The sequence below is a fragment of the Epinephelus lanceolatus genome, chromosome 16 (genome assembly GCF_041903045.1).
Source record: "Epinephelus lanceolatus isolate andai-2023 chromosome 16, ASM4190304v1, whole genome shotgun sequence".
Lineage (NCBI taxonomy): Eukaryota > Metazoa > Chordata > Actinopteri > Perciformes > Serranidae > Epinephelus > Epinephelus lanceolatus.
In genome coordinates, this window is record NC_135749.1 from 20,797,335 (window position 1) to 20,810,232 (window position 12,898).

General features: G+C 40.6%; 1 protein-coding gene across 5 annotated transcripts in view; it reads right to left on the bottom strand.

Annotated features, from left to right (window-relative positions):
* The window catches only part of LOC117263130 (CUB and sushi domain-containing protein 3), a 479,142-nt gene that overhangs the window by 229,996 nt on the left and 236,248 nt on the right, over nt 1-12,898 (bottom strand). For 4 of the 5 annotated variants that reach the window (XM_033636295.2, XM_033636294.2, XM_033636293.2 and 1 more), the window contains exon 6: nt 8,496-8,703. In XM_033636295.2, coding sequence (XP_033492186.2) covers nt 8,496-8,703 — 208 coding nt within the window. The remainder of the gene's footprint in view (nt 1-8,495; nt 8,704-12,898) is intronic. The other variant, XM_033636296.2, reaches the window with a different exon arrangement.

Here is a 12,898-nt window from a genome sequence, read left to right on the forward strand (position 1 = left end):
GTAGTAGTAGGTGTATATAGGGCTAGTACATCTTTTTCCTGACTAATAATAGCCTACCGGTTCTCTGTTGGAAACAGCCGATGACGTTTTCGTTAGCCGTTGCTATCCTGCGCACCTGCACGGCGTGGAGATGAACTGTCTTATTGATTTCTGTTGCCGTGCTGTCTTGCGGGCCTGCACGGCGGAGTGATACTGGCCAGAAAATAGTCCCAGTTGATAGCAAGGTCTGACGTAATGCAGGGATGTTTTAAAATTATTGAAATAGTCTAACAAAACACATGCATACTTTTTTGTAGCTTAAAACCTTTTGGTTACGTGTCCCCCGTACATCTTCAGAACTACTTTTTCTCCAGTAAGCTACGGGCGATTTCTCAGAGCAGGAGGCTCGTTGAGAGTAGTGACACGTCACATCAGAGCTACAGATGGTCAGCGTTTCACACAACTTCATGTCCAAAAACCTGAACTATCACTTTAACATCTGCTTTCTGCTTATATTCTGCAAATATTAATTGCTTTAATATGTTGTTCAGGAGCTCCTTGGCACCTGCAATCGCTTGGTTTAATTCTTAAGGCGTTTTGTTTTGATCCACACTTGTTTTGTGTGCTAAATCAATTAAGTTTACAATGTGATGCTGTCTCTCCTTGAGATTATGAGAGACAGTTCTATTTAAGTTTGTTTAACCATATGATTGTCCTTTTTTATTGTGACCTGATTATGCACGCATGTGTTTGTGTGCTTTAAATCATAACTACCTTCAATCACTGAGAAAAAATCTTTCTTTAGAAATTAAAAGTGTTTTTCCTCATGATGCGTGCACACATAAATTACATAGTCAAATGATTCTAGTGTTTGTTTTCGCAAGTCACAGGATGAGGAAAATAGAATTGAGGAAGAACAAACTTAATTTCAGTGAATACAAAATAAATATTTTGGCTGAAAAGACTGAAAAGATTAAAAAACAAAAAAACAAAAACAGAACAAACCAAAAGTCAGTTTGTGATTGAGGATTTCACCCAATACTCATCGTCAATAGTCTAGAGGGTGCAAAGTACATGATGCACTATTGAGACGCTCTGACTGCATGAAATGAATAGTTGAGTAGATGCTTTTGTGTCTGGGGTGTTGCTGCACAGGACCAAATGTGATGATGATGTCTTAGTGATGATCAGAAGCTTCACTTTATTGTTAAAGTGAGGTCGCAGGGTTGAACACCCTAATCTTGAATATTCAAGTATTTGAACTTCTCATCAAAGCAAGCGTCCTTTGATTTCAGATTGTCTGAGTGTTTATCATGCCAACAATAAATAAAGATCTCATTTGCACGCCTCCACATAGACTCAAGTGTTGTTTGAAAGTGATGTTGTGAGTCCTGGGACTTCTCAGGGACACTCTCATTAGCCAAGTCATCCTCTAATGCATCCCTAAGTTGGCAGGTAATCTTCTGAATACTTATCAGTGATTTGGTTATTCCACATAACAATGACTACATATATACATTAAGAACACATGAATACACTACACCAGATGAAATCTAATCAAAGACCAAGAAGACAGTCATCACAATTGCAGAAACAGATGCTGTTATGCTCTCATGGTGTTCGCTGCCAAGACGACACTTCGTAAAACTGTCGGTAGCAAATACATGTATGAACGTGGTGACATGTAATCGACACAGCTGTTCTCGTGTACATATGCCGTATCTGAAATGCAGATTGAATCTAGAGCATATGGTGCAATGCATCTATGTGAGTATCTGTGTCATACTGTGGCTTCTGGGCAGAATTAGCTGTCTGCAAAACCAACCCGCCTACAGTGATATGACTCCAGGCACTTGGCGACGTGGCTTCCAGCTCAAACCTGACAAAATTAATTTTCAGTGCCTCTAAAAAAACAAATCTTCAACAAGCAGGAGATTGGTAAATGACAGACTATGACCGCCATTACCATGAATTTGGTGATGGGCTGTCAAGTAGTGCACCTAAGAGCACTAAACAGCGGGCTATACTCTAGACTCATGCAGAGACAGACTTACATGATGGGGAGAGAAAGACGGAGGATGATAGATAGATAGATAGATAGACAGACAGACAGACAGACAGACAGACAGACAGAAAAGCAGAGAAACAGGGTAGAGACACAGGGAAAGAATGATCATTCTATTTAAAATGCTCTACTCAGTTTCAAGGGCAACTGATTCTGAAACAACAAAATATAAAACTTGTGTGTGTTTGTGCATGTGTATGAGGGTGTGTAGTGTTAGGCTAGGATTACAGGCACTTAGCTCACAGCGATATACTACTCTCATAGGCGCAAACAGCACACCTCTGCATACTGATTAGACAAAAGTGTCTGTGTAAGAAGGAGCATCTCTGTGAGTGTGCATGTTTGTGAAGGAATGACAGTGTGCATGTGTGTGTGTGTGTGTGTGTGTGTGTGAGAGAGAGAGAGAGAATATAGAGGTGGGCTACATCTGTGAGTGTGTGTTAGTGTGTGTGCGACTGCTCTTGTCAGCCCTGCAGCAGCTGATAAACACATAACAAATTCTTCCTCACACTCACATATTAGCAAATCAGCCATTAGCTTTCTCTGCTAATTGCCATTGGAAATTAGCATTTTAGCTATTAGCTTCTTTCACAAATTGCCAATGGAAATTAGTATATTAGCACTTAGTGCTGTGAGGCAATTGCTAGGGGATCAGGCAGCATGGCCTAGTTTTCAGACAGACTATTTTTCAAGAAAAGGGTCAGTTGTTTAAATCCTGCTGCAGCCATTTAAGGTGAACAAGACCTTTCAGAAGTTTCTGTGCACTAAATGTTTTTGTTTAGTCGAGCAGTAACATGTACAAGGCCATCTTTTAATAATTTTCAACCAGTTTAGATTTGCAACACTCGATACTAAAGATACTTGAATATTCTAGTGTTTGAGACCTTTCTCACAAAAGCAAGCATCCTTTGATTTCAGATTGTCTGTGTATTTATTGTGCCTGCTTTAAATAAAGATCTCATTTGTACACTTGCACATAGACTCAAGTGTTGTTTGAAAGTGATGCTATGAGTTCTGGGACTTCTCAGGGACACTCTCATTAGCCAAGTTATCCCCCAATGCATCCCTAAGTTGGCAGGTAATCTTCTGAATATTTATCTGGCCTCTGTTTCTTCCATTTTAGAATTGTGCTTTGCAATCTCTACTGGCCTGCTTTTCTATCTCATTCTGTCAGTCTGGAGTAGGTGTGAGTGACAACAAGCCCCTATGGTCAAAGGTCAGCTCTAAAGGGATGGCATCCAAAGCAACACAAAAATGAAAGACAATATGAAACCACTTCAGATGCAGATATTTTCAGCTTATGCAAAGTAGAGAAAACACATTTAACTGCTTCATCAAATAGTGAGGTGGTCGATATGCTTCTGTCCAACCAAATTCTCACTGGCTGGGCAATCACTCATGTTACTTTCAAAGTGTTCTGTCTCTAGCCAAAACAGCAGGTGCTCTTCTGAAGACACCCAGCTGGGGGGCACGTCAGAGCGCTTTGGAGATGCAGTGTTTTTGCAGCTAAGACGCTTTGGTTGCATCTGGTTGCTATGTTACAAAATATCTGTGAAAGTAAAAATGTCGGTGCAAGGAAAAGGACTTGGTTTGGCCCTTGCTCTGAAGGAGGGCTAGAGCACATAGGGAGAGAGAACGGACTTCCAAGTCTATGGCCAGACTGTGGCCAGCAGTATTACTTTCTCCTCCATTATTGTAGATGAAATGGAGTGGTATTTATGGTATCTGACCCGCCCCTACTTCACTGTGACTGGATGGCTGGGTATAAACTAACAGTGATGAACAAGTTTTACACAAAGTTGAACATTTTTTAACTCTGAACAGCCAGAAAAAAAACACCAAATGTGCAGAACTCAGCACAGAATAGACACTTAACGCCTCGTCATGCTGTTGGCATTTTTTAGCACAGTGTAAATATATGGTGCTCCTATTGCAACAAGGGAAACAATGCTTTGATAAACACAACACTACCAGGTAGAATACACTCAGTGCACTCTGGCCGATTTAGCTAATCTAGAGATACCGCACAGATTTCCCCCACCGGTCGACCAATCAATTGTTTGAGGAGTAGGTAGAATTTCAGTCTACCAAAATTTTCTTTGGTTCTTTGGTCATTGGCTCCAATGGTTGACATTCTCTAAACACAGCCATCAGGTGTTTTTAAATTCGGTTGTTTTGTATGCAGAACCTGGCTAGAATTTCAATGTACACGTGCCACCTCAGATAGGCCTTGGGAACACATAATTTACTGAATCAAGGAGAAGACGGCTCACAACAGATTCTTATCAGTTCATAAAGAACATTGCTGACCTAATTTTCTGTCTGCTAAGTGCTAACAGCGCTAATGGCAGTCACCTTGGTTGAAGTCTGTCATCAAAATCACCTCCCAAGAATGTCCATTTGATCTCTACCTCTCGTATTAAAGGGTTAGAGCATGCTTTCCATTCCTCTTTGACAATAGCCACTTCCTTGTTTTTAACCAGTTACACAGTTATTGCTGATATATATTGTAAAGTTGGGATCTAAAGTATTTAGTATGCTACCTGCTCAACTGTTGTAATGTCATTTCAATGTCTCTTTCTTCCATAATGATCATCATTCTGATAAGACAGATAAATAAAGGTTGTTTACAGAGAAGGGGGATAGAAACAGTGTTGTTTACAGAGTGACTTTTTGTCAATATCAAGCCTCAGGAGTTTCCACAGGGACAAATAGGACAAATATCAACTGATGCGACTGTATATACACAGCACTGCACACCGAAGCTACAGACGTGCATACACATTATGAATGCATGCACTTACATGCAAACAAGCACAGATACTTAAGCTCGGACAAAAAACATACATGAATGAATGTATCAGTGGTTGGACTCCAAGTCTCCGAATTCAAACTGTTATTATATATTTAATTTGCAAGGATACAAAACAGAGACAAGCTGAAGATACTGCGTGAACGCACAAATACAAAAACCAAACACAGACTACACTATCAGCCTCCAGTTTCACTCAGCCTGCAGCCAGTATCATCCTTTATGGCCTTAATACAGAACTCGTTAAGAGATGTTGGCCCATGCTGCCTCAATACGTCATGAAGTCCCTGCTGACTTTCCAGCACACATTCATGTACAGCACTGACACATTCTGCAGCACACTTATTCTGCAGCTATTCCATTCAGCCTGATTCCAGGGGTGATGTACTGTGTTGAGATATAAGGACTTTGTGGGTCACTGGAGGAAACTAACATCACTGCTATTTCCCTGGAGCCATCTGGGGATGATGTATGCTTTCTGATATGGAAGTATCCAACTGAAAAGAGGCACACTGCGGCCATGAGGGGATGCACCTGGATAGGAACAATGCTTAGGTTCACTCTGGCATTCAAACAAGGCTAAATTGGTGCAGTTCATGTCAAGAAAACATTCTCCAGAAAATTACAACCCCACCAGCAGCGTGCACCATTTAAAGGATGAAAGAATCCACGAGATCAGGCTGTTTATACCAAATTCTGACCCTGTCATCAGGATACCTCAAAAGAACCTGGATGTTTCAAACTAGGGAACATTTATCCACTCCTCAGGGGTTCGGTTTTGCTGATATTATGCCAAGTCTTGTTTCATCTTCATGTTTGACAGGAGTGGAACCATGGACTGGCTTTTTGCTATGTAGCACATTCACTGCGAGGCTTGAAGAGTTGCGCTTTCTGCAATGTCCCTCTGAGCATTGCATCATCTTAAACAAGTCTTTTCATGACTTTTTCTGACATCTCTGATCAACAAGACACTCTTAGCCACTAGTGTGCTTTGTTTTCTTCCCAGGTGGGAAGCCGTTGAAGTCACTTCCTCAAATTAGGCGTCTTGTGCATGCTGAAATATACTTTTATAACTGTGTGTGTGCCTTGCTGTTGCAAACACAGAGTGCTTACTTACATTGATGGTAAGGTTGATAGAAAACATTTGTTAATGCGTATATATAGTGTATTTGGCACTGTCACTTTAAATGTGATTTGTTTTTCCTATGTATTTTCAACTAGAACACTTTTCAAACATTTATTTATTTATTTACTTTACTGTTCAGGTTTTGGCTCCTTAAATTGTGCTAGAAGAAAACTCGCTAGACTTTAAACAGGGTAAGTTTAACATCTTCACTTATTTGCAACATCAGGGCAGGTTAATATAAGTTTTGCTCCAGGCTGTACATCTGAATGTCGCTACTCTCCTCTCAGTACAAACTATAACCTTATTATCAGCCTGGCTGCTGGGGGATATCCATGATATGAGAAAAGTCAACACACTGACCTCAGTGTGCTGTATGAGACTCAGTTAATTCAGCAAGTAAATAACTACACAGCAATACATTACATGAACCAAGACACCGGTCAGACTAAATCACACACTACCAGTGGCCACCGCATTACCCCCCAAAGGCCAACAATCTAACTCTGAGCAATAAATTTTGGTCGTAAATACTCCTAAGAAGGTGATTTTTCACAGCAGTTTTGTAGGTTTTGTATTTGCCCCCAGTTCAAAATGAAAGCTTGACACGAATTTTTTGAATGGCCTTATGCCTCCTGAAAATTTGTTACAAATAGAAATACATTTAAATGGCATTCATGTCCCTTATGGATGTTTCTAGACTAACTGAGTGCATGAGTGCAGATTTTTATGCCAAAATATAAATAACTTTATAAAGGACAGTCAAATACGAAAGTAGTTGTTTTTTGAGTGACATATTACTGGTGATAATTAATGGTCAGCTTTCTTTACCTGGTCCCTTTTTGCATGTGTGTAGGCTTGAACTAAATTTGCAAATGTACTGTTATTTTGCAAGGAGTGTCAAAAAACTCAAGACAGTGATAAAGGTCAAATAAAAACAACGTAAAATAAATAAATCAAACATAAACCTGGCTTTTGACCTTTGTTTTATCTTTCTTGTCGGCCTGTCTTTTAAGATGAAGTGTTTTGCCTTTATTCAATGTATGTCTAGATCATGTAAAGTGAATATTATCACCATCTTTTTTTTTCAAATAATGATCAAATATGTCATTTCTCAAAAACAAGACAACGATTTTCAGCTAAATAAATGCATGCAATGAAATGTGACCAGCAGAGCACACTCAGTTTCCACAAGCACTATTAGTGAAAACCAATCAGTTGTTGAGGAGCAGTACTCAACTGGGGCAGCTCAGATATCCTGTGCTTCGATTACAAGCGCACACACACACACATATATATGCACACAAACACACACAGGATGAGCACGATGGTATGCATCTGTACACACTAACACTTTCCTTAAAGCAGTTGCCTAGCCATTATTACTTTCAGATCAATTACACACGCACATACACTAATATCCCTGCCCATGATAAGATTCAAATTGGTTACAGCAACAGCAATGGTTTATCAATATCCTAATTTACCAACAATCGATAAACAGCCGGCGCAATAAAATACTGTTATGAGTGAACCACCTGGAAACGCATGAAAAAATAATGGAAAACCACGGAGAGCTGTTAGAAGTCTAACTAGCACAGATCAATTAATTCATCTCTAAAATACGAGGCCCATGGAGAAGGCCTGCGCATGAACATACACCCACACACACACACACACACACACACACACACACACACACACACCTATTCACATCATACATCAAGATTTTATCTATTTATCTTTTCCATGGAGAAATTGCTATACTTCAAGAACAAGAGATAAAAACTGTACTTTATACCTGTAATAACGTTTTCGTTTTATTACCTGTTCTTACTTGAGTTCTAACTTATTTTTATCACCTGTTCCAACTTTTTATTACTGTACTCCAAGTGTGGTTAAATTGTTCCATAAACTCAGGTGCTACGTGACTACACTATCTTCCCAGGAACGCCAGCTCAGAAATGTCAACTGAATCCTTCGCTTTTTTTTCCCCAAAGTTTGGATTTGGACCACAGTCACATACAGTATGTCACAGCCACCACGAGCACAGTGGAGCTGTGCTGTTTACCACATTGTCTCCTGCTGCAGACCGTTCTATGAAGCTCGACCATTCTGCGTTTGTTTGGATGCGTCAACTTTAACCTGCCTGCATTTGTGCCATGAAATAATGGATATTCACACAAGGCATTTTAATAACCAGGCCAACCAGTCTCAACCTTCACATCCACCTCTGAATTTTGTTGTATTATATGTACGTGTATTTCATTTTCACCATCGAGATAATTGCATGCCTCTCACAACTGGTAATATGTCCCGTGCCCTTCTGCAATTTAACACTGAACCGTGACTCATACCTCCACTGCAATTCAGATATTGTTGTATATTACTGATTCTGACACAGATAAATGGACAGTTCCGCCACATCCGTACTGTCATGTTTCACAGCAACAGTATGACTGCGACACACACGCACATGTGAATGGATGAACGAATAAATAAATAACGTGACTCACCAAATGGTTGGTGGTTCAGATCCCTCCACTTCCAGGTAGTCATACTTCTCCTCTGTCTGGAAGTCTGTAAAGATGACAGAGATGGTGTCTCCAGGTTCGGCCAATAGGATCCAAGTACAGTCGGCCTGGTTACCATAGTTGCCGGGGTAACCGGGACTGGTCACCACCCCACTGCCGCCCCTCACAGTGCCCCCACATGTGTCCTCAGCTGTCAATCAAATCAGAGTGACAAATAGAAAACCTGGGTTAGGGAGAGGAGGAGGGACCGAGGGGCGGACTTTTTTTTGTTTTAAAATTAAATTTCTTGCTTTTTGGATGAATTATTTTGATTTTCACAGCTATATGATATGGGGTGGGTCAATTATCAAATGTATTAATTTGTATAATTTACCAAATTAGCAATTTAAATCAAATTTTTAATACACCTAGCATTTTACAGCCAGCCCAACTCCCCACTTCTCTCCCTCTATGAGGTGATTTCTCTTAATTACCTTAATTTTAGTAAATTACAAGTACGCTCTTTGCTATCAACTGCTAATGTTATTTTGTGGTTTGAATGTTAGAAATGGATGACTTTCTCATGACACATAAACTGTCAAGTCACATTAGGAAACCATATTGTGAGAATATGGAGCTCTTACGTCACACTTCAGATATGAAGTAGATATGCAAGAATATGCATGATAATATACAAACAGTCCTGATTATGTGGACTTTCAGTTCCCTGCCATTAAGATAGTAAATTCTGTAGAATGCTGCTGTTTTATTTTAGCCAGTCAGAATTAGGGGTGGGGTTTTAGGGGTTAGGCCGCAGTTCCTGTCACACTCAGAGCTGCTGTCCTCTCCTCCAATAACAAGGTAAGTTGTCCTTTTTTTCTCCAATCACAGATCTCCGCTCTCGTCTCCTCCAATCACCACCAAGGAACTTTGGATTCAACTGTTTCCCAATTGGCTGGTTTTGGTGTCGGTGTATAAATTAGTCTTCAATTAGTTTCAAAACATGTAGACCAGATGTGATGGTAGATTTGCCTAGTTTTCTTTAATACTCACATCTGATTGATTATTCATAATTGATAGTAGTACTGATTACTGTATAACAGATAAAGACACATGGATTGCGCTGTGCACACGGCATAAATTATACACATATAATTTATACAGATACACTCACGGAGAAAAAACATACTACATTGGACCTTGTTGTGTCACTGGGACATTGGTTGTATGGCAGGTTATTGAAAAGGGCTGTGCTCAATTCACTTTTTCAAAATACAGAGTGAATGGGTGAATGTCTTTGTACCCATTCTATTGAAATACCTCCTTTTGAAAAGGACATGCCTGTATTTCTCAGAATCAAATTGAGCCCAGCCATGTATCCACTGCCCCAGTGATGAAAGATGCAATGTTGAACCTTTTTTTCTGAGAGCGTACAAGTCCAACTGTATACATGGTATAAATTATACCTGTATAATTTATAGTTATACATAAAAGAGGCAATACTGTATGTAAGACACTCTTACAGCTGACATGTATTTTCTTACGAACCAGTGAGTGCAATTTGGGACAACACGTGATTTATATTTTTCTGCAACACATGACACATTGATATCATCAGCATTTAGAGAAGATGGGGAAACACCAAATGTGTGTTGTCCTTAAACTGCACTCACTGATAAGCAGAAAAAGGCACATCCTTTATAAGAGTGTAGACAGGTGCTGTCAGGTATACATGCACATCCTTTAGGCTCACCCAGACGGTGCTGCTTTGGGGGATGCATGTACAGATGACAGAGATAAGGTAGGGACCAAGCCAGACTCCACCCACAGGAGGGGTAAAGAGCGTAACTGTGGTCCAAGACTCACATCGAGCAACAGACGATAGAAATGAATAGAAACATATTAGAAAAGATATTAGAAATCGGACGGAACAGAGTGCACTGAGTAGAGACAGGAAATACATGGAGGATAACGGGGGAACATAAATAAATAGGGACAAACAGAGACAAACAGAACTAGAGTGAAACGAAAATATAGAACCAGATTGAAATAGGCAAAGGGTTGGTACAGACTGTATCGGATAGGAAACAAGGAACAGGATGAAACAAAATAAGTGGTTTAAAATGAGTTTTAAAGGCAGAATGAGTAGGATTTGAAAATACAAAATTCAAATTTGGCCCCTCCTTAGTAGCTCAACAACACCACAAGCATACCACCCCTGCAGTTCCTAAAACAAAGCCCAGTTTCACTCTCTTTAGCGCCATGTCCGTCAATTTTGTAGCTTCCTTTTGGATGCATGCTGCTTACGTTTAGCACCTGGTTGCTACATTTTTGTAGTCCAGCCCTCACACCCTGCCCACTCTTATTGGCTGGGGGCTACAAAGCCAATGCCCAAAGGCTGATGCCCAGGACTTCGCAAAATTAAAAGAAATTTAGAAAATACAAGCAGAGTGCAGGGTCTCTGAACTGCTAATTGAGGGAGAATATTATCAAAATGAGTCTTTAATTTCTTAAGGAATATCCTACTCATTCTGCCTTTAAGATAGATTGAGCCTTTTTCCATAGATCAAAACGTGACGTTAGGAACAATGCACGCTTTTCATTTGTATTAGTCTTAATAGGAAGGATGCTTGTGTCAAAGGGACACACGCTGGTGACAAGACGTGCATTCTCCCAAACTACAGGTGCTGATGAATTAAAAAGGAGGTAGAGAAATGCATTATTTATTCATCAACACTTCATTCATTAAAACAGATTCACACAGGCCACTGAGTCAGTCCCACACACAGACAGAGAGACAGACAGACAGACAGACAGACAGACAGGCAGGCAGGCAGGCAGGTAGGCAGGCGCTGACAGACAGACCATCCAGTTATTCAGATAGACATTTATTCCACAGCTAGACAGTTAAGGAGATTTGTGTAAATGACAACACCCTGAACCAAACCCTGCTGAGACCCCATCACATTTGCAAGAGAGCAATGATGCGGTAGTCCATGTGTGTGTGTGTGTGTGTGAGAGAGACAGAGAGAGAGAGAGACAGAGAGAGAGAGAGAGAGAGAGAGAGAGAGAGAGAGAGAGAGAGAGAGAGAGAGAGAGAGAGAGAAAGAGAAAGAGTCCGCAGCGTGGGAGAGAGTGCTGCTTGCAGGATGACAGCTGTCACAGGTTTATCATGACAACAGGACGTCTGCAAGCACTGGTGGATATGCACCCGCATGCGAACACACATATACACTGATACACGCACACGCACACACTAACACACACACACACACACACAAAACTCTCCCAGCCCTCCAGCTTATTGATGTGCCAGTGACACTTGACAGACAGGTGGAAGGGCCTCAAGGTGCACTGATGTGTGGCTCTCATTAAAGAAGAGGAAATGGACTTATGAAATAAAAGAAGATTACTGAACACGTAAGCAGCGCTCTTATGTGCAGTGGACCTTTGGTGAACTTGACATTATGATGTAGCATCAAGGGCTTTCGGTCATGATGCGTGTCACTCAAAATCCACTACTGTGACCTATAACATAAAACACTTTTTAATGATTACTTCAAAACCAAGCCGACTAAAATACTGATTTAGATCTGGAGGAGACCTGAAAGCCACGTAGAGACTCCATGTGATACATCTGGATGATACAGGATGCAATTAGGATCCTCATGTATTCTGTTGTGTGTCATCTCGTAACGGCGGGGCTGTGCAGAGATCGCTTCAGGAGCAGCTGCTCTAATAAAAAGTGACATTTGTTGAGTGTTTACAGGGGAAGGGTGAGAAGTCCACATACATATAGCCAACACTGGCTACCTTCTGTTAAATGTGCGTGCATCGGACGTGACATGGAGCCAGTCAACTTTCCATGTTGCACCTGCTAAATTTGGACACTGCATGCTCCTAATCCATCAATCATGATGGGACATCTGTGTGAGCTTCCCTCTTTTTGTTTCGGTTGCACAGTGGTTGACAAACTTCCTTTGTGCCTTAAATCGAGCCTTTTATTGTCAGAGAGATCCGGCGGCAGACAGAACTGCATAGCGAAAGTGAGGCTTATAGGGAACCAATCTAAATGCAGATAGTGTCATTATTCTGTAGTCATTACATTGTGCAATCAACATTTACTTCACAGTGATAAGTTAAAGTAAAGAAAAACAAAACAAACTATTTCCCTTTTAAATCTGCACCTCACTGCGAGCATGTTCTCGAAGTTAGAAACTGATATTAACCTTAGTGAAAATGATTTCCTGTGATGGGGGACTAGTACGTCTGATCCCACTGAAAATCATCACCCGACACCCAATGCATAGTTTCCCAATTTTCATTATCATCTTTGGAAATTTCTGAGATATTACACATGGGCAAAACATAAATTACAGCGTTACCCCTACCATTGCCACCCCTAT